Raw genomic sequence first — 24,060 nt, forward strand, 5'->3', positions numbered from 1 at the left:
ATATGTAAGGAAATGTAGGGGGGAAGGAGGGTACATTTTGTATCATGGACATCACCCTCACGAGTTTCTTTTCTTTAAAATGCCTTTATTGAAACATGGGCTCTGACCCAAACGGGGGGGAAGGAGGGTATCCAAAAAAAAATGTATGATCTTTTTCAGCCTATCACCCTGTAAAAAGGAAAAGACACCAGCGTTTTTTGGGACTTAGAAAAAATTTCAACTTTATTTGGCCCAAGTCCTATCTACTCTATTGCACTTCACCTGGCCTGAGGTGACAAGGGAATGAGAAACATAGCGTTTCAAAACACTTTAAGGATGCTCACGGAATGAATCCTGCCTGTCTACAATACTGGGGGGTGGAAGAAGTGAGAAATAGATGGAGAGGGGGAGATCTAGTAAAAACCACCCTACAGTGTGAAAGTCGCTGGATTTACAGTTTAGAAACCTTTACACCTAAAGGACTTAATGTAGACATCAATCTGAGAGCCTTTTTATAATCCAATGGGAATAGGAAATTTGTACTATAATATCTGAATGAAATGGCTGAATTGTCCTAGAGTTACAAATATGTTGTTCATATATGTGAATTTTTAAATATTTTTATAGCGAAATAAGTAAAAGGTGTGTGTCATAGTGATATATCGATTCATCAGTGAGGGAAATTAAAACCCTCCCTCTACGATGGGAGAAATCCGCTGGGTGTCATGGTAACGTACAGAAGATTAGACACATTTGGGCCGGGAAGACGTTACTATAGTAACGTGTAAACAAATAGAACAAGAGAAGCAGAAGGGAGGAGCACGCAACCGGATCTGCCGTCTCTTCATAAGGTGACATGCGCATTGACAACTTTGAAGCCCTTGAGGAAGTCAGAAGACGAAACGCGTCGGGCAGTGACGTCATCCACGAGCGCACTGGGATACACGAGGCGGTCGAGACGCCAGCTAAACCATCTGTACTGACTGCCTGGTGATTCCAACAGACAGCGAAGTGGTGACTTTCTTTTATGCGAAAATTTTAATAACAACATTGTGAGTGTGATTTTAATGTTATTTTGGGATTAGAAAAGTGATGATTTTACACTATGTCAGCGCATTGTTTTAAAGCTACAGAGTCTGGAGAGAATTGGGAAGATGATCGCTAAACTATCTTTTTAAACGCCTAAACTCCATTTAAACGTTCGTGAGTACCCTCACATAAGATTCACTTCACTGTGTGGATTTTAATAAGTGACACGGCAAATAGTATAAGTTGAAAAGGGCACCTTTTTAGAAGTACTCTAATCTCACAAAGTGGTGTAATAAATTCATGCAATAATACTACACTATATGGGAATTATTTTCTTGCCCCTTTGTTTGTCTATACCTCGTGCTGGATGAGCGCTGGTTTCTTTCCATAATTTCGGATTGGATTTCTGAGGTGACGAAGGCAAGTCTGGTGATAGAGGTAACGTTCAGTAAAAACAAAAACTTAGTGAATTTGTGTAGTAACGCTCTTTCGCCAGAGCGAAAATACGCCTGGCGTTAGAGTGGGAAGTTACGCTAGAGTCTATCTCCTTCGCTAGAGCAATTACGTCAGCGCCCGTTAGTAAATCGGCGAAGTGCCGACATGACGTCAGCGTTAGCCACTTTGCCACTTTGCCCTTCGCCTGTGGAAACAACTCTCTTGTTTGCTCCATTGATTTAAACTCTGAGGCTTAATTTCACAAGTTTTATTAGCTTCTATAAGATAATATCATGGTTAGATAGAAAGTCAGCTGTGACGTGCTAGATGCTATTACCTGACACCTTAATTAATGTGCCTGCTGTAACCAGAATCTCGCTGAAGCTGCCATAGTGACTATGCCTGAGATACTGGAATCAATGCATCTGGCAGAATGCCAAAGTCAGGTGCATGTGGGAATCTGGTACCAGTTACATTTTGCTAAACAATTGCAGCAGCACTCCGATATGTGAAAAAAACTTTTTTTATTCGTGCAACAACGGCAACGTTTCGGACTATTCCAGAAAGGACTGGAAAAGTCCGAAACGTTGCCGTTGTTGCACGAATAAAAAAGTTTTTTTCACATATCGGAGTGCTGCTGCAATTGTTTATCCACGTGTAGAGAACCTGTGCAGAGAGGAGTTCAGCGTGCACCCGAGACTGCAAACAGTGAGTTGTGTGAGTGTGGCACTTTACCTCTGACTTTGTATAGTTACATTTTGCTAGTTACCTTATGGCATAATAATGATAACATTATATTGCAATTTTGCAGTAGTAAAATAACAACACTGACTTCTGATTCCTGCATTGTCAATGCCCGCAAGGTGTTGTAATGCACAGGCTAATGTCACATAGTTTGCACCAGTTTTAGTCAGCCCCATATCAATAAATATAATCTTTGAATTCAAACCAATGACAAAAAAATGTTACCCACTGACTGGATGCCTGAAAGTGCTTGTCCAGCCCTTTTGGGCAATTGCAAAATAAGTGATTAGGCAGAGGAGTAACTACCAGAAGAGCAGGGAGACGTACTGTACATGTCCGTTGACTAGGGTTGCCACCTGGCCGAAGGATGGTTGATCCCAATGTTATTAATAGGGAAAAAAGATAAATGTACACGAAGGCCGGTATTTCTTTCCAGAAAAGGTGGCAATCCTACCGATGACAGAATTCACCGAAGCCAAGCTCTGCAAACTAATGGCACGTGTGAAAGTCGGGCCCAGTAAACGGGAAAGAACCCGGTGTAAAGGGAGACCAATGCCAGCCACTGTGTGTGAATATTTTTAGATTGTAAGCTCTTTTGAGCAGGCCCTCTTCAAGTCTTACTGGTCACCATGTATGTAATTCTGTATGTTCCTTGTACAAACCCATTGTTTTGTACAGCTCTGTGGAATATGTTGGTACTCTAATAATACATGTTAACAATGACTAAAATGTAGTCTGGGGGATTAAAGCCGTTTGTTTATCTCTATAGAGATACCTATTGTCGGGTTCTTCGCTATGAATGTTTGTTGACCAAATACACAATATATTTATTTGAAACGAGAGCTTGATACTATTGATTAAACCGACTGACTAAAGGAGACAAGTAAACAATGCTGCTGGTACAACAAGTGAAGGGATATATTGCCCTGGGGATATGCTGATTATACCCCCCAGCGCCCTCTAGCGCGCACACAGCTCCAGCTACTGGTACGTGACTGAAATGAATGGAACTTTCGTGGCTCCGCCCAATATATACGTCAGAGGCCGCTAGTATGAAAGGGACATGCTGGCAGGCTGTAGCGCAGAAAAGTTCTACTCTTGGCCGGGGAAGGAGTTACCGGTGCGGATATTGGAGGATTATACGGTACATATTGTTACAGGAGATATGAAGTCCCCTAAAGTGAAGAGAGCAGCCAGTGGTGAGTAGTGGCGCAGGGGCAAACCATTCATCTCAGAGCGGGGTGCCTAACTTTTATTGGCGTGGGGGATCAGGGTAACGCTCAGTGGGGTGTATTCAATACAGTTATATACTAGAAGCAGGGACACAGAGGAGAATGTGCTGACATATCTATTAGTGAAGGTTGGAGTTACGCTACTTACCTTTGCGCCCCCCCCCTGCTCTGAGGATGAGCCAACGTTTCACACAGACAGTCCGTTCAGCTCTGACATTCACCCTGATTGCCTGGACATGGGCTGGACTTACCCTGTAGACACTCGAAACGGTGCCCTATAAGCACAGCCTAACACTGGCCTGAAGCTCAGCGCATCCTATATTTCTATTCCAATCTATACATCTCCCAGCAGCCTCATTCCCACATTCTATACATCCCGCACAGTGTGGCGGATTCAGGCTCCCGTAGCTATGGAGTTTGAGAGGAAGCTGATTTGTTGTGTGTCAGTAAATGGGACAAGCAGCTGGATCCAAGCTCAGCCAGGAGACACTGTACATAACATGCCATAGATCTCTCTGCTTAACTTCAGCAGAATACAGTTATTCTGTCAATAAGTGCTTTTGTAGTTGGTTCTTATCCAGTCTGTTGCATTTCTAACCACAATTTATATTGCAATTAACCCCAGAACTGCAGTAATTGATAACTGCTGGTATAATCAGACAGGCCTTCATTCTAGTGACACGTGCAGCTGGGAATCCTTGAGTAGGGATGGGTGAATTTTTTCGCCTTGTTTTACCGCAAAAATTACACCCATAGACTTGTATGGCGGCGGCACATTTTTAACAAAACAGGTCAAATTTGCCCATTGAGGCAATTTATTGGAACTAAGAGAAAATAGCAGAAATCCCCCCTCCCCCCAAACAACAGTTTAGTGCTTTGGGCTGTGCTGAACGTGTCATTATTCAGGGCTCTGTCACACTCTCTCTCACAGGTCAGGGTTGTGTCTCTTTTGTTTGTTTGTCAGGTACACTGGGAATGTGGTACCTGTGCTTGTTCTGGAGGGGGGCCAATTGCAGGCACCTATTGTTCAGCACTGCATGTTTTGCTCTTCTCTCAGATAATAATAAACCTGGTCAGTTGTGCACCAGCCACCCAATGTGCTTATGAACATTAAGTCGTTGTATTTGTGCTTTTACTGGTTTGTGTCAACGGGACCCTTTCTCACAGTTTCTGTACTTGTCTCAGCTGCCTTCATTGAGGATGATGACTTGAACGAGGTGCTGTGCGAATTCGATGCTGTCATAGCAGATTTCTCCTCCCCGTTCAACAAAAGGCGCTTCCGCTATGATGAACACCTGCAGACGATGAAGAGAAGGAGCACCGCCAGCATCAGCGACAGCGGCATCAGCGACTCAGAAAGTGAGCATGAAAGGTGACCCATAGGATACTGCAGGGGTGGGGGTAGGAAGAATTCAGATTAGGTGTCAAGCAAAGATGAGACTGGGAAACCTTTGGCTTGTCTTAGCTGTCATTCACATTCTTTTACCCTGATGCTGTGTACTTCGTGGGGCAGAGACTGATGTGAATGATCGCAGTGTTGGTAAACTCTATGCAACATGCTGACACTATACAGAGCACATTAAAAATGCAAAATGTAAATTTTTTTAATGCATTTTTCTCGGTGACTTTCACCAGATTTAATGTAAAATAATGGCGTAAAATTACACATCCTTTTATACCATTTCTTCTGTGAATTTAATTTTACACAGCATAATAAATATGCCCCATAGGGTACAGTAGGACGAAGTTGCCCCAAAATACACAAGTGTATATATCATTTAAGCAACTGAATCCATGGCAGCATGTGGAGTTTCCCGTTACCTATGATGGGAAAAGGAATTTTGTGCCACAGCTCAAAGCAAGCCTTACTGCCCATGAAATAGGGTCTGACACTGAATAGAATAATCCTATTTAGATGTTCAATTGAGGCAGTGAACTGATCTTTTGCAGAAACTACTCACTTAATTCTCTTTCCCACCATCTGCAAATGGCAAGTTTGATTGCCCAACTGCTATTATGCCAAGGGGGCATCTGTGCATCTTACAGTGCATCACTGGTGTAAGCCAGCACCAATGTGTTGTACTATTTAACCAGTGACCAAAAGCAAGAGACATGACAAAGGTTTAATACTGCTACACAAAAGCTCACTATATTGTTATAATCGACATGGTTTTCAATAGAATTATTACATTGGAGCTCACAATCTAAGGTCCCCCTCGCACTTTTTAAGATCGGTTTCATCAGAATCCAATTAACCAGTTTCTGTGTTTTTGGAGAATGGGAAGAAACTGAATACCCAGAGTAAACCTAAGCAGACACAATGAAAACTTTTAAAGAACAATTTGGATAATACAGGTGATATCTTTATGAAAGCAGTCAGTATCTAGATCAGGCATTGCCACAGCAGCATTGATTTTGCTCAATGTTTGGCTCCTTTGATTCTGTCTCTTCTAATCCTGTCCGTCTGCATTATGGTTGGCTGTTTTTGAGCCTCCCCTGGACATACCCCTAATTTTTTTTTCATCTGTGTTATTTGCACAGTTCAGATTCAGCTGTATTGGAATGTAAGTCATTCCCCACCAGATTTCCTTCTAGTCTGCTGTCACATTCCACTACCCACAGTGCAGTTCATGCACACTTTTCTGCCTTTTTTTTTCCACTGTAGGTCTTTGCACCTGGTGTGAAGCTACTGTAATGTTACTGAAACGCTTGTACCCACAGGAAGTCACTTGGCTTTGAAGCTTTGTGTTGTGATTACATAATTGCTACAGTGGTTTTCTGCTAAATTGAGCCTGTCTGAACATTATTTGCTCTAAATGAAAAAAAATGGCTTACACTGTTAATAAATGAATGTGATAATGGAGCAGGCAGCTTGCTTATACAGCACAAACCTCTTCGGTGCTGGCTGTGTGACGCTCAAAACTTGTAATTTTAAAAGTAATGCCTCATCAGTCTTGAATGTTCCTTTAAAATCCTGCTCCGTGTGTTGTTACTTATAATTTATTTTAACATTCAGGCTTCTAGCATAGGCCATGTATCTTGACTGCCAAATTCCTTTCAGCTAGTCTTGGGCTTCCCATCAGTATCCATCAATTTATCTGAATTGGACAGTGCACTTCTTTATGGCAAACACTGGCGCTGCCATTTAGGTATCTCTTGCCCAAGTGAACTCTGCTGTTATCACTGAACTGGTCAAAACACACAAAGCATTAAACTATGAACCATATATGCAGACTGCAAATTAATAAGAAAAATTAGGAATTAGTAGCAATGTACTTAATCTTCCCTTAAACAGCATATAAATTAAGCAGGCAGATCTTGGTTTTATGGCATTTTAACCCTTCTTGGTATATGTGTTTGCAGTTTGTAAAATAGTTCTAATGTCTACACTTGAATAGTACAATATCCGGTACTAGTCTCTTACAAATCCCAGAATATTCTGTGTTTTTGTATCTGGGTTTAGGCTCCAAACATCTATAATGCTAAGAATTTTTGTTGTATGGTGATTAGGACCAGGCAATCTGATATTATAAAAGCACTCGGCTACAATAGTGAGACCTATTTGTCATCCCAGTGCTGGGAGAATCGAGTACCTGTACTTCCTTTCTAATAAATCCCCTGTTGTCAAGCCTAAATATTCGGAAGGGGTTTTTTTTACAGTGAGAGCTGTGAAGATGTGGAATTCTCTCCCTGAATCAGTTGTACAGGCTGATACATTAGATAGCTTTAAGAAGGGGTTGGATGGCTTTTTAGCAAGTAAGGGAATACAGGGTTATGGGAAATAGCTCATGGTCCAAGTTGATCCAGGGACTAGTCCGATTGCCATTTTGGAGTCAGGAAGGAATTTTTCCCCCTCTAAGGCAGATTGGAGAGGCTTCAGATGGGTTTTTTGCCTTCCTCTGGATCAACTGGCAGATAGGTAGTTAATATAAAAAAAAAAAAGGTTGAGCTCGATGGACATGTGTCTTTTTTTTTTTTTTTCAACCTTACTTACTATGTTACTATGTAAGTAAAGCCTGTGCTCCTTCTTATGCCATATCAAAACTTGTAAAATTATGTTTATTGCAATTGGCCAGCCTGCGCTTGGTGAATCAAGGAGTACCGTTTCCAAGCACTTTGTATGGAATATTTTATATTTCCCATCGCTGACCAAATTACAGGAAATATTTTGCTTCTAATTATACTTATTTTAACTTGCGGCTATTCCCTATTTAAGTATAACGTTGCCATTGCGGTTCTTTTATATTTAGTTTTTGCTAGAACATGATGCTTGCACAAGGTTCACTGAAGCATGCACTTAAAGTATAACTGGGAAATGAGCATTTAAACAGTCATTTTAAAGGCATCTAAAGCCAGTAACTGGGCATTGGGCTGCTTTCCATGTCCTCTATGCTGCTTCACACTTCTCATGTGACACATTTAATAGAACAGGTAGGCAGATCTGTGCTTTTCCATGTTAGAACTGGTGGGACAGTATTTGGAATAAGTAAATGGGGAGGCCTTTGGCAAAACACCTTGAACAACAAACTCATTGAAGACGTTATGTTTGCTCATTTTCCATTTTTTCTTTAATTACTCAATTTTATTGATGTGTTTCCCCCATCATTTTTTTTTTTTTTTTTGTGATTAGAAGTCGTCATCAAATGTACAGATTTCTGAACCAAGCAGAAAAACTTCCAGTCCGTTGTATACCTATATTCTTTTTATGACTAGCTAGCCAACTGATCATATCTGCTTGCAGATCTTGTACCTGTTTTGATAACCCCTTTTTATTCTATGACCTTTGTGATTCAGGAGGGTGCTTTGAAATATGGATGTTGTCTTCACAATGTAATTTTTAAAAACCTGAACTTTCAGCCATTTCATCATAGCTAAATGGCATCTTTGTCTGCTCATAAAGATAAAGGACATATTAAAACTGATTTTTCAGTCCATTCCAGGTCAAAACTTGTCTGAATATAACACTATAAAGGGTTGCAGAGCAATAACTTAACTTTTATTTTAAAATGGGGCAGAATGAAAGGGAGAGTAGTGAAAATAGCAATTGGATTGGAACAAAATACTAAGTAAGGATTTTTTTCCCTGGAGGAACTGCAGAAGAATACCATAGCATTTCTCATACAGTATGCAGAACACTGTAATGTTACAGTAGTCGAGGGCCATCTAATTCATTTACTTTACCATAAACTGTAGAATGTTTGTTTTTTGATTCATACAGAAGGATTAATTCATATGATCTGTCACCCAGACATGCTGCTTTAGTGTGATCATGTGAAATCTCAAGTGTGCAAAATTTAGAATTACTGTTCTTCTTGGTAGATTATTAAACAGCACTAAAGCCTCCTGTGCTCTGGCTGTTAGATATTTATCTTGGCTTGTAATGTGGCTTATGCATATTATAGTCTTGGCCCTCTTCAAAATGTTCCTTCTGTGTGTTGTGTGGAACCTTAATACCAAGATACTGAGTTCATTATTATTTCATCTCTTGTATTTCAGGTGGTGACTCTCTTTGTAGAAACAGTTTTAGCTTCAGTGATGAAAAGCTGAATTCTCCTACACTTTCTTCTCCAACGCTGTCCTCCCCTTTGAACACCCCTCATAAAGGTAAGATAAAATCGGCTTGTTTTTAGCATTTTTCCAAAATTTAGAACCCTTAACCATTGATGAACTAAACTATGAAAACTTATAATGTACTATAAATCAAAAGTGTATAATATGGTACCTTCACAAAGTTTTAGCTTCACTTTATTATGACTGCTTGAGGAGCAGGTGGAACAGTCTAGTCTGCAGGCACTTAAAACTATGGCACAAATGGCATTTTGAATCCCATCATGCATTTTCGACCAATAGCAGGGGGCTAACGGAGGGGCCCATGGTGTTTACTTCTCAAGCTGAAGGCTTTACTAAAAGATTTTCTTCATCAGACCCCAAAAAATATATAATTTTTTTAATTAGCCTCTTTTTTGAATCAGCTGTTGACGCCTCTGACCCTGGCAACCATAGAGAAATTGAGGCACTTCACTTTTGAGGCACTTCAAATTTTAGCATTTTTATTCTTTTGTGGCTTATATTTGTTGTCGTGACCCTTTAATATTCATTTTCCATTCTTTATTCCTATATATGTTGCTAGGGTACTTAAACACCTAGGCTAATCAGGCAAATTCTCTATTGCTGATCTATGTAAAATGAATTACACTTTTTTTGTTTGAATTAATTGAAGAGGTCTCTAAAGGGCAGATATACATTGTATATTGAACTTTCAGAGCATTTCTATTATCCCCATTTCATAACAGGAAACATTTGAATGAATTGCTAATATCTGTGCCATTCTGTCCGCGGGGTGGCAGGGCTTCTTGCTATATACAATGTTAAATAGAAAATGCCTTATTGCTTTTTAGTAAGTGGTAACAATATACAAATCATATGTGATTTTGTTAATGTCAGTTAAAAGAACCATGCAACAAAAACTGTTTGTCTAGTACAGGAATTGGGGTTTAAGTGCTTGTATGAAATATATATATCTCCTTTTTTTTTTTTTTTTTTCTAGCAAAACTAGGAGATACAAAAGAGTTGGAAGACTTTATTGCTGACCTTGACAGAACACTAGAAAGTGAGTGTGTTTAATAAAAGTATCTTTCAAAGTTTATCTGAACTTCCCAATTCATTTGTGATGCCATCGTAACTGTCTGCACCAAATAACTCAGTGTCTGCTTACAAACAGGTGCTGAAAAATGGTTGGTACATTGGCTTACAAAATGTGGTTTTACAGATTTTAGGAAGACCTGGGATTCAGTGTTACTGTGTAGACTCAATATTTTTACCCATGGAAATATTTTGCAGCTCTACCGCAGTATTCAGATCGCAAAGACTTTACTGTTCCTTTAAAAGACATTCCATATTATACACCCTGGGTTTTATTCCAGTGACACTTTTATTGGGGCCCATTTCTGAGGGTGTTCAGAAGCAATTAGGATTTCTGAGTTAGTGAGGGGTGCAATATGAAGAGTGTAGCGTCTGCATTGTACAGTATGTTCTGAAACTTTTTTTGCCAGTCGCCTCAAAGTTTGTGTTTTTTTTCGTCTTTAGGCATGTGATTACAGTCTGTATCTTCAGTGACATCGAAGGCTCTAAATCCCAATGAAGTAAATACTGTTCCCAGGTCAGAAGTTCCCTCATCCCATCTAAAGGCAACATCCCAGCTTGCCGCTTCTTCCCTGAATCTGACCTGATTGCATGAAGCAGCTGATACACATTTTAATACTTTAAAGATACAGTTGTGCTGTATCTTTTTTTTTACTTTAATATTGCTCAAATGTAATTTAAAATGCTTTTTATGAATATATTGTGTTATGTTCTATAGTTAAAAAATATAATGAAACTTTTCCATTATAATATATTTTTGTATATAAATAAATAAAACACTGGCTGAATCATTTTTGTTCTTGTCAATTGTCATCATATTGGGAGTGTTGACTATATAGCCAAGAGTGGTATTCTTGGTGAGTTTTTATGTACAAAATATTGTTCTACAGGCAACTCTAGAACAAACATGCCTCTCTTTTGTTTATCCACTGCCATGGTTTCCATCATGCCTAGGTTCACACTTGGCACATGCAGTACAAGTTTTCCCAACAAATTCTTAATGTGCAGGGGGTACCTCGGACATTGGCAAGATGGTGGTGGCCCACTCTAGATAAATGTATGTAGGGCCAATGTTTTTTTTTTTTTTTTGTTTTTTTCCCCCTGAGATTCTAGTATAAAAAGTCAGGATGTCTGCACATCTCAAACTTGCTAAAATTCAAACAATGGTCTCTAAACCATGACCGGCTGGCATATTCTAGGCCAGATATTGATCGGGAAGGCCTGATTGAGGGCCCCATATACAGGCAGATAAGCTGCCTGTATAGCCACACAAAACCTATGGCAGACCCTAAAGTTGGCCATAGATGTTTGTCTAACTAGGTACCATTAACTATTTGGATTAAAATAAGTAAGGAAAATAATCAGACTATGTTCTGGCCAATAATCGACAGACTGCAATTATACAAAAGTCATGCGCAACAAATAGTTATGACAGTCACCCACTGATATTATCAGATGGACAATACATGCAGATATCTTATTGAACATAAACTTTCTAACCTGTCCAATGGACTAGATTGCCATGGTAAGAAAAATGTCTGGACACTCCACACATGATCTGAAATTCAAATTAATCTTTGTTTCGTACAACTCTATCTTTATATCTATGGCCAGCTTAACTTGCAGGACCCACAGCCAACCTGTACCAACATAATCTTGCTCTGTGTGTGCTTCTGGTTCCAAGACATGGAATCTTCGGGAGCAGAGCAGGAGTGTATTTCCCCATTTTGACCCACACCTAAACATAACCCGCAATGGTTGGCCAAATTTCATCCTGAACAAATGGTCAATCGTACTTGGTTGCCCTGGTCCTCACAGCCCTCATGACTGGTTAAACCAGCTGGACCCTAAAGTCCATGGACAAAGTCATAATTGGTAGTTGGCTAATATTTGGAACAGCAAAGTGGGAATGTAAGTAATTTAAAGACATTTTCATCTTCCGGTTGGATTTATTTGTAATTTGTTGAGTTGTTCTGCTGTCCTGCAACCTTTGGTCTTTACATACATTTGTTAATTTGCTCTGTGCTATACATTTAGCTTGGTTTTACACTGGAAGAGGAAAGTAAACAAAATAACTGGTTACATAGTATTTATAGCTTTATATATTGTCTTTGCCCCATTATACAGGACTATGTTAACTGAACCACAAAACAGCACATCAGTGTAAAGAATGACGTAGTTCTGCTTCATGATCAATAATGATTGGTAGAGCAGTGACCTTTTGGTTGCATAGAATGTGAATCCAGAATATTTTATGCTAAAGCACATTTGCACAGACAGGGTTTTTTTTTCTGTTTGTTGTATTTAATAAAAATAATGCAGGTGGAATCTGAAATTGTCATTCTCAGACAAATGGGGATCACTGACCCAGCAGCAAGAATCCTGTTGCGCTGGGAGGCTACAATGTTAGTTATTTTTACTATTTATTACTTATCTTTCTATTCAAGGCCCTCCTATTCACATTCCAGTGTCTCATTCAAACCTAGTAACTGCTGAAAAACCAAACTGTTGAGCTGCATAACCAAACTGGAGAGCAACTTAACATTACCACAGGGGCATAATACTAAAAGTTAATTTAAAGGTGAACTACCCCTATAATAACTCTATGTACAAAAGCAAAAAATTGATAGAAATACTGCTGCTGCAACATATTGACAATAAAAAATTAAAAAAAATAAAAATTAATACAAAATAATTGTTAAGACATTCGTAAATTAGTTATTAGATTTTCTGTCACGAACAAGCATTTTACTACACTCCAATTATAGGCTAGCGCATCCTGGAACATAACATTAAGGGGCAGATTTATCAAGGGTCGAATTCAAGGGTTTTGCGCAAAAGCTTTGATCGAACGATTTTAATCGATCAATCAAAGGATTTTTATTCGATCAAAAAAAACTTAGAAAAGTGCTGGGGAAGGTCCCCATAGGCTAACATTGCACCTCGGTAGGTTTAAAGTGGCGAAGTATGAAGTCAAAGTATTTTTTAAAGAGACAGTACTTCGATTATCGAATAGTCGAACGATTTTTACTTCGAATCGTTCAAATCATTTGATTCGATTGAATTTGACCAATTCCATGGTCGAAGTACCCAAAAAAATCCCTCGAAATTCGAATATTTTTCCATTCAAATTAATTTACTCATGCTTAGTAAATCTGCCTCTAAGTTTAGGAAGAACCAGAGGAGGAAGAAGAGAAAAGATGAAGTATCCAGTTGTGAGAGGATGGCACAGCTAATAAACAGGGGAAGAAGGATAATGCATTTTTGATCTTAGGTAAGAAGTCCAACAGGGCTATTTCTGCTGAAGTCACCAATATTGTTGCCTATCCTTAAGATAAGTTCAAAGATGTCTGTCCCATATTTGGACCACCAGGCATGTATCAATGTGCTTGTTTTGCCACACATTCACCAAAAGGTTTTGTGTCCATTTGGAGCACTTGTAAGATGTGTTTGACCACATTACAACTGAAGGCAGGTACATATAATTTTGAACTGTTCAAACTATCACTCTGCGTGCACAATTTATTGAGTACAAAAGTATGATTATAAATTGAATACACTGCCCCTTTAAACCCACACAGGACACTGATATGTTACTGTTGTATAGTGACTGAGCCCATACTGAGCAGCTTTTTTTCACCAAACACCTAGCATTTAGCTGCAGCGTGACAGAACATTTTTTCCATTGGATTTATGATGTTTCCCATACTCACAGAACAATCTGCAGCTTTGTTCTGGACTCTGTCTTCTGTTTGCCTTGACATTGCCACTTTTGTTACAAATAAAATCAAAAACAATTCTGGGCCACAAATGAACTTTTATATTTCTATCAGTTGTTTGTCTATCATTAGTTCCCAAAGTTTCTATTCCCACAATAATAAGAAATGGCCCTAGCTGGGGTTCTGGGAATGGAATGAAATGAGTTACATGTTTCTTGTAAATGCCTTTCATTGAATATCATTATAGAGAATTGTCACAGGGCATATACTAAACTATAACTAGCATGCTGGGAGACACAGGGCATAGATTACTGGTTTAATGCCAGTATATACTGTAAATAATCATGCAACTAATAAGTACAAATTTTAAAAGTTACATTTATTATAGAAAATGAAAATACATTAATCTCCCAAAAAAAGTCTAACACATTTGATGCTTACCCATAATAGGGCTGTCCCAATCAGTGTCATATTACCATCACTAGCAACCATTTATAAAATATTCATATTTTGGGGTAAACTAAGAAACTTAAAAAAATATTCTGTAATATAACAGTAAATTTTCCTGCATGATCAAAGGGTACAATATGTCATAAAAAATGTTTTTTTGATCATACAAAACAAGTCACATCAAAAGTCATACCTAACGGCAAATGTGTCTGTAAATAAAAAAATCCAATGCTCTTCCCATTTATGCAGCAGGGTTAAGACATCTCCCCCCTCTTACACCAGTTTTTATCTGTTCAATCGCTTGTACTGGAAAACACTTCAGATCACTAATATTACATTTGCAAAGTGTTTTATTGCAGTATTTTAATGCCATAAAATGTAGACTTTCCCGAAAACCATCCATTGTGCCAGTGCCCAAGATTCTACAATTCTTATAGATTGCAAGCTCAGTGGAGAAGAGACACCCACAATGTGCACAGGAGTGCTTATTCAGTGAAATACACAAACCTTTCCATAATTCCATAAAGAAGTATAGGTGTTTTTCTGGAATGGAAAAACTGAAATGTTCGCTATGGGGTAATATGGGAAAGATGGGTATTACCTTCTTTAGCTTAGCTTCCCTATTCTCTGTTACCAGGAGATTTATCTTTACCAGTTTTAGATATATTTTATTTTCTAACAAATTTCCATAGCAACAAATTAGCGACTGACTTTGGTCTAGTACCGGTATAAAAATAAAAGCAAACTTCTGATTGGTTGCTGTGTTCTACTTATAACATATAACACCATAAACCATAACTCCTTGGTTTCCTCAATTCCACAATTCCCAAACATACAGACAGTTTTAGTTGGGTTAGCTATCTGATGGAGGGCGAAGGTTCCAGGCAGGGAGTTGTTTCTGTGCTGGTGTGGGGTTAAAGCCTTTACATAAGCTGGAAACAATCGAACCTTGGAGCTCTGCCAGGATTTAGCTTAGATGTGAATGGTTTACATATTCTGGCACAATGCCTGGGTACAATAAGAATAAAGGCACTTGAGCTAAAGGTAGAACAGATCATTCTGGTACCCTATGAAGGGACAGCAGGGGTCAGGAATTACTGGGTGTCAAGTATATACAGTCCATCAGCTAGCTTATTTCTATTAGTCATTGCACCAGTGTAGGTTATGATCTAAGACCTCTACCCTACATGCTATAACATAGAAGTTCTTACCAGTAAGCCAGGCTGGTTTCTATCCAGCATAAGGCACAGGGTGCAAATGGCAATATGTGCGAAACACAAGTGTTAGTGTCTATAAACTGAAGCAACACATGAATGTGGCCAGTATCATTGCAGCACTTGTCCATTATGTTTCTTGTTCTCAAATGAATTTTCTGACCATTACTCCATAGGTTCTGTGCAATGAACACATTATCAGACTGCATTCAATGATGTGTTAAATGGGTTAAAAAGAGCATTACACAATTTGCACACAAAAGTCCCAAATTCCCAAAAAAATAACCAAAGATAAAAATGTCATTCTGGATTTAATTACTCTTGAATTGTATTTCCAGACACAGCATAATTTGCAAGCTTAGTTCCCTTAAGGTTCGGTGTGGCAGCCGTACAGACATGACGTGTGGGCTGCCTCCATGTTAACCCATACACTGCTGGATGCAAACTACGGGGTAAAGGCTGGTGATTGATTATAGCCCAAAGATTTTATCTGTTCCTGGACAATGTCCAACTCTAAAAACTAAAATACAAAGAATGGCTCCACTCTATATATTACATATTCATCCAGTTTATAAGAAACATCTGATCCATAAGAATTCATTGTTTCCAGGTTTGAAGTCTCAAGCTGAAAGCATTTAACACAGCGCCATTACAATGTATAGCCCTTGTATTTGGGAATGTACTATGAGCCCCATCTAGGTAGAACTACAAATCTCACAACTTTTTGTTCACTTTACTAAGAAAACACAAAGGGGCCTAGTTATAATGCTGTGTAAAAACAATGGCGAGCAAATGCACCACATGTCAACAGGTGTCACCACATGGTGTATTAATCATGCACCATCTCTCCCTACTATTTATGATATCCCACAGCCTCAGTCCCTTCCCAGAGACAATTATCCCACTGCTACTATAGGCGCCATCTCTCCCTACTATTCATGATATCCCACAGCCTCAGTCCCTTCCCAGAGACTTTTATCCCACTGCTACTATAAACACCATTTCTCCTTACTTTAACTGCTATTGCACAGCCATATCCCCACCCAGAGTCTAATTAGTTACATAGTTACATAGTTAAATAGGGTTGAAAAAAGACAAAGTCCATCAAGTTCAACCCCTCCAAATGAAAACCCAGCATACATACACATACCCCTCCCTAGTTTTAATTAAATTCTATATACCCATACCTATACTAACTATAGAGCTTAGTATCACAATAGCCTTTGATATTATGTCTGTCCAAAAAATCATCCAAGCCATTCTTAAAGGCATTAACTGAATCAGCCATCACAACATCACCCGGCAGTGCATTCCACAACCTCACTGTCCTGACTGTGAAGAACCACCTACGTTGCTTCAAATTAAAGTTCTTTTCTTCTAGTCTAAAGGGGTGGCCTCTGGTACGGTGATCCACTTTATGGGTAAAAAGGTCCCCTGCTATTTGTCTATAATGTCCTCTAATGTACTTGTAGTCATTTCCCCTCGCTACTGTAGGCACCATATCTCCCTACTATATCTGCTATCCCACAGCCACGGTCCCTCCCCAGAGACTTTTATCCCACTGCTACTATAGGCACTGTCTCTCCTAACTATACTTGCTATTCCACAGCCATAGCCCCATCCCAGAAACTATTATCCCACTGCTACAATAGGCACTATCTCTCCCTACTATATCTGCTATCCCACAGTCACACTCCCTTCCCAGAGACTATTATCCCCACTTCTACAATAGGCACTATCTCTCCCTACTATACTTGCTATCCCACAGTGACACTCCCTTCCCAGAGACTATTATCCACTGTTACTATAGGCACCATCTCTCCCTACTATATCTGCTATCCCACAGTCACACTCCCTTCCCAGAGACTATTATCCCCACTTCTACAATAGGCACCATCTCTCCCTACTATACTTGCTATCCCACAGCCACAGTCGCTTCCCAGAGACTATTATCCCCACAGCTACTATAGGCACTATCTCCCATGACCCATTTTATATTGCACCCAATACAAAAGGGGTTCTTTTGTTTGCTCATTAGCCAGGTTGTCTATGATTAGCTTCTTAATATTCCACACACAGTATTGGGTGTATAATACAAATGTAACTGCAACTGTAACTGAGCTTCCCTTTGCTCTCCCTACCTACAGTTGCCACTATGTTCAGGGCTCATTAATTCACCCCTACTGGGACCCCTGAAGATCTCTGACAAAATTCTCCACTCTTCCTAGCCCAGGGCTCCCATTTCAGAAGGCTCTCATTGCAGAAAAATGCTGAAACTGGGATCTGGCAGCCTCTCCTCTGCACAGCAGTTCTAGGAAAGAAAGGGTTCCCAAACCGCATCACTGCAGCCATGTCATCTGTTAGAGTGTCAGTAAATATTCTCATGTTGGTACATCCCCATGTGAGAAGGCTGAATTGCTTTGTTAGCACAACACATACCATTGGAATGAGGACATTTAGCAGAAAAATAAATGCTATGGGTTTGGGTCATTTTACCTGAGCTAAATCCCTTCGTCTGTTATGTGAGTACAAAGCAGCCCCAGAGGTCTCTGGACCCCCCTGTCCTGCTTGCACAAAAAGTTGGTAGAGGGGAGGTAGAGGCTGCAAACTATTCTGTGGATAATTAGTGAATGAAGAGGGTCCTGCATACTGGGAACAGTAGCTTATAAGGTGCAATGCAACAAACTTGTCTTGCAAAAATGCTGTCATTTATACAAGTGTAGCAGAGTTTATATTGCTATTTCAGCATGTTAAGTGAATAATCCTGTGGATTTTTATGGGCCACTATAAATGACCAGAACTAATGAATACATTTTATAAATAGTATTTGTTAGCAAGTTATGAATGTTTTACTGAATGTAATTAAGGTCAATGAAGTAAAATCTAATAATACCTTTATAAACCTCAGTGGACTCATTTTCACTGCTTGTGTTACAAACCTTGTGAACAGATTGTGTTGCATGAATTTAATAAATGATAATATATATATGTGTGGGCACCACGAAATTCTCACTTTAGTAAACTTCCTGTATTATTACTTCTAGGTCATTATTATTGTCTATAACACTTTAATAAATGGACCCTTACTAGATAATGCAAGTTTCATGGAATGTGTGCATTTGTACTATATGAGAATGGGATCTACAATGCAGTTAGACCACCCCCTGTCTACTTTGCTATACTATGCATAACATGTCTGATAATACTTTGCAAGGTTGATAAGTTTAATTTAAAAAAGCGGAGGGGGACTACAATAGAAACTCTCTCACTATCTCTTGTCCAGGGAAACACTCCTGCAGCAGGTTCCTGCCTCCCTTGCACTTAACTAACTATTGTAAATGAATAAGTCCCAAAGGCATAGCAAGGATCTACAAGATGCTTACAGAAGAGGACATGGGGGCCAAACCGAAGCATTTCGAGAAATGGGAACAAGATCTCAACACCACAATACCCAGTGGATAAAAATGCCAAACACTGTATACAAACTTTCAAAATGCTAAAACCATATTGAAAATGCAAGGAAATTGTTCTATAGATGGTATAAGACTCCAACCACCCTCAACCAATACTATCCGAATGTCCCTAAAACATGCTGGAGAGAATGCAAGGGAGAAGGCAACCTGTTAAATATATGGTGGCTTTGCCCCAAAATTAAAGAACTATGGCTAGTCAGAGAACAAATTCTGGAACAAGCAGCACATCTACAAATAATGCTAACACCACTGCTTGCGTTGCTAAACCACAAACTCAACGAATACCCGAAACAAGCACAACATCTGATCTTTCACGTACTGATGGCAACCAGGCTCCTAATCCCAAGATAATAACCGAAGTACCCAAACAAAAGGGAATTTAATAGATTAAAACCCATGAACAAATGGCACTTGGATCCAACCAACCAACAAGCTCAATCTCAATGCAAATGTGGAAGAGGAGGAAAAAAAGAACATTACTTACCTGGAAATAAATGAGGCGAGCTCTGCCAGCAACATAGCAAAAAGATGAAGGATACAGACCCATAACCTGAAAAGAAAGGAGAAAGGAACATCAATCTCCTGACTTCAATTCTGTACGAAGGCCCCCCAACCTTCCCCTCTCTTCTCCCCTACACTCTATTCTTCTATTCTTTCACTCTGCTACCGGACATTAGTTCAGCAATAAGTTAACCCCTATAACTGCATGACTATATCCTTCATACCGATCGAGTGATGTCCGCTATGATGTTGTTGATGAAAATGTTAAAACAATAAAAAAATCTTTGAATTAAAAAAAATAAAGAAATAATTGTAATGTAACATTCTGTGTTTGTAGGCAGTGAATTAGTGGATCTTTAAAAGCAACAGTGAAACAATACCGCACCGCCCCCCCCCCCCCGCTGAAAAATTTTCACTCTGCTGGTTGCGAATTTTAATACTATAGGGGAAGCTGACGCTGGGATCTGCTTCCTCTATAGTTACACCACTATTTAAAAGCGAGAGAAACAAAATGATTTGGTTATTATCATTATTGATGGAATGGCACTGCAAGATTTGTAGGATCGTAAATAATCTGATCACCCTATGCCTAGAATGTAAAGTTAGATCAGATAAAGTGAAACGGCATAGTTTGTTCATGCATCTACAGCTGACAGTCAATGTATTTTATCGGATGAAGATGCAGCATGCTGTTTTCCTATCTGATAGTCGTGTTGGATGGAAACATTTCCATGTAGTTTACGCATTCGATTTTTGTATCAGTCCCATTATATTTTGACCCATGCAACTGCATCCGACTTGTAAGATGCATTTTGTCAATCTTACACCATCCTATAAAATCTACATTGGAGTTTAGCCATTGCCCCCAATGGCACAGGAGTCAATTTGAACAAGAGAGAGAGAGACAGGGGTAATGAACCAACTGGCAGCTAAGTTTCAGCCTTTATCCACAGTGCTCCATGCTTCCCCATGCACCACTGATTTGAAATCACTGCACAAGTTATTGTAAACCAGAGAAAAAGATAGAACAGCAAAAATGATTCATTCCATATACACCTCTTAGTTGTATGGGCTTTGCGATTGTATAGGTCATACCTATTTGTCCAGTAGGGGTCTGAGCATCTGGATATATATTTAAAATAGCTATGCAATGTTCTATTCAATAAAAGGAAATAATCAGCGATTGTTCTGCTGCCAATGTCTTTTAATTTCCACAGCAAGTTGCAGAACTGATGTGGAATTTGGAATTTGGCCTAATAGTCTAATGTTACTTTGTGAAATTTAACCAAAGTTACTGTAGTGCCAACAGACACAGTTATAATGGCTCCTTGCTGGGTCTTACACACAGGTTGCCTGTAAAATCTGTCACATAGAGAGTCACAATTTTATAGGGATAAGTGAAATATTTCACCTCGTTTTGCCAAAAAAAAAAAAAAAAAAAGTCCATATGTGTGTGTATATATATATATATATATATATATATATATATATATATATATATATATATATATATATATATATATATATATATATATATATATATATATATATATATATGTCTCTGTCTTAAATATATTGATAATGGGTTGAGTGCAGAGGACTCTTGTATTTGTCTATATATATAAATATGTATATATATGTATGTATATATATATATATATATGTAATGGATAGTAAAACATGTTAATGATCAGTTGCTTCCTTACTTGGCTGGGTTACCATTCTCAATAAATTAATGATGTTGCAGATCTAATGGTCTCATTCCTGTGCCTATTCTCATGAAAGGTATTTTCATTTAAAACAACAAAATGGTTCTTCTCTATGAGGGCAGTGACACTGGAGAATATTGTATGTGAGCATGGTATGTTCCATATTTATTTCACTACTCCCTATTCAGCCTAATCCAGACACAAACCCTCTACCTACAATTAAATATTATTTGTATAACTAATGAAATGCAGTGTAAGATCACTTGATGACTGCAATAAAAGATATTCACATTTTTCCAGTTTCCATATACACAAAAGCCTATACAAGTTTTGGAAAAAGGAAAGCAGGCTTCTTGGACAGGGATAATATCCAGGGCTAGAGCTGGATGAAGGTTTACCAATTTTTGGAAATCAAATTGTTGTAAATGGAATGTTCACCTTCTCAACACTTTTTTTAGTTTGTTGTTTTCAGATTGTTCACCAGAAATGAAGATTTTTTTTTTACAATTTTTCTCTATAGTTTATTTTTTTTTCACTGTTTTTCCTTATTTGAAGTTTATAGTTTCATGTTCTTTCCTCTGGTGTTTTTAGTCTGGCACCTCAGTGATCCAGGTGCAGATTCTAAACCATTAAATTTTGCTACATAAGTTGATACATTTCTCAGCAGCATCTGTGGGAACATTTGCAACCATTGTATCCGTTATAACAGCTGCTTTTAATGCTCCAAAGGGCCACAGATAAAAAATGTTGGTTGGTAACTCCTGCCCATGCTGCTTTAGAAAGACATAAGAAGATGAAAAATGAAACACTTCAATATTGGAAAACTGGTCACGGAAAATAGAAAATCGTTTTCTGGTGAATTATCTGAACCAACTAAACTGAAAAAAAAGTGCTGGAAGCTGAATGGTCCCTTTAAAAATGTAATTGTGCAAAGAAAATTTATGATTAAATGTTTTTTTTCCTCTAACACATTTTAGAAAATCTCCCAAAAAATTGCATTGTGCCATTCATTTCAATGTAAAATCATGAAAAATCTTGACAGGTTTCAGGTAGCGGAGTTTTTCATTTGCATTTTTTAGACTTTTTTTTTTTTACTTTGATTAATCTTGAAAATACAGAGTTTTCAAAACACGAACTTAATATGTTCAAGGTTCTTTTTGTTCATTTTTCCTCAAATAATGGGAAAACAGATTCTTGAATATTAATACCTCAAAAACATGCTTTTTTAAACATGTGCCCTTTTTAACATAAAGCTCAGGGATACACTGATGGGTTGAACGTGAAGGACATTTTTGTGTTTTTATCTATGTAATCACATGGAAGCAAAGTGCATCTGATTCTGCATCCAATCACTACCATTTCGCCATAAAACCCTGCCGTCTTCAAAAACAAAATATGAGATGGCATGGCAGGAAGTGCACAGGGGTACAGAGACACTTTGCTTGTCTGCCTGAGGCTACAGGAATGCATTTAGGCATGGGCCACCATGTCAGCCGACTGATGCTACAAAATCTGACCCAGATAAGCACTTAGGTCAACTTCCAGCATCAGTTTAACATAGTGAAAACCCTTTGTCTGGCTCCAACCTTAAGGACACTCACCCCAGGGTACATTTATTATGTACTATATTATATTGCACTTACATGGATTATTTAACATTTTGTGAGTTCAGCATACTTCTGTAATTTTATTTTTAAAAATTTATGCAGACGCAAAAAGAAATGCAACATGTTGTGTTGGTGTAAATGCAATGGAATGGGATTGGGATAAAATCTAGATCTGACTGTCGTTGTTACAACCAGACTAAAGCTGGCCATAGACGCAAAGATCCGATCGTACGAATCGTGGATTCGTACTATTTTCAGACCATGTGTGGAGAGTCCCGACATTTTTCGTCCGTCGGAGATCGGTCGTTTGGTCGATCGGACAGGTTAGAAAATTTCTGTCGCCTGCCGATAATATCTCTGCGTGTATTGCCGATCGTACGATTTTCAGAGGGAGACTGTCACTAGTGTTGTCAGACATAAGTATCGTACGATTGCTGTCAGGGGCAGAACATTGGCTGATCTGTTCTTATTTGATCGGAATGGTAAAGACTTTGATCTGAATGGTTAGTGGAGGGTCGGGAGATGGGAAAGTCCGATCGTACGTTTATTCGTACGATCGGATCTTTGCGTCTATGGCCAGCTTATGATGCACTCAAACCTGTCTGTCTTAATTCATGGAAATAACATGTATGTGTAAGGGCCCCCTACTCCTTGCTGCTAGCTTACAAGCAAAGTATTCCTTTAAAAGACCATTCCTGTTCAGATTTGTGTTTAAATATATGTGAAAATGAGAAGGAAATACAAACAGGCTATAATATGTGTAAGGAGGCAGCTGTGTGAGGGATTCCTCTTGCCTTTGTTTCATTTGGTCTCCCTATATTACATTAATCTGCACTTTTATCATGAATAATACTCTTCCCTACACACAGAGACAGTCACCAGGATTTATTTTCTACGACCCTGCTCTTTTCTCAACGCTTTTATTTTGTGGCACAATTTTGACGACAGTGCTCCTTAAAGTCATTTACGGCAGTTGCATCAAAGAGAAAGTCGGGGAAATTTCAGTAACATTCCGGGACTGCGTGCTGAGCTGTCAAAATCGGGACTGTCCTGCGAAAAATGGGAAAAAACGGGAGCTGTGATGAGAAAAACAAATGAAACTAAATAACACAAACTGTGAATGATGAACTCTGCCCAGAAGTGAGCAAATCAGGGAAGATTTCATGGCATTGTCAAAACAATAGTGATAATTGTATCTGCGATGAGAAGATAAGGCACTTCAACTTTGTTCTCCTTTCTCTATACACTTATGTGCTGCTCAAGGGACCTTGTCAGGGCTGTGTTCATCTGTTTCCTGTCACTGGGGCAGGTTTGTTTTGTCTTGTG

General features: G+C 38.8%; 1 protein-coding gene across 1 annotated transcript; it reads left to right on the top strand.

Annotated features, from left to right (window-relative positions):
- Positions 1-3,276: 3,276 nt before the first annotated feature.
- Positions 3,277-10,852, top strand: rgcc.S (regulator of cell cycle S homeolog; the record flags this gene model as incomplete). The annotated part of the gene is given in 5 exon segments (NM_001093976.1): positions 3,277-3,386; positions 4,605-4,778; positions 8,916-9,023; positions 9,967-10,029; positions 10,506-10,852. Coding segments are annotated over 5 exon segments (387 nt in total). The 3' UTR covers positions 10,514-10,852.
- Positions 10,853-24,060: the final 13,208 nt, after the last annotated feature.

Source organism: Xenopus laevis, chromosome 2S (genome assembly GCF_017654675.1).
Source record: "Xenopus laevis strain J_2021 chromosome 2S, Xenopus_laevis_v10.1, whole genome shotgun sequence".
In the NCBI taxonomy this organism is placed as follows: Eukaryota; Metazoa; Chordata; class Amphibia; order Anura; family Pipidae; genus Xenopus; species Xenopus laevis.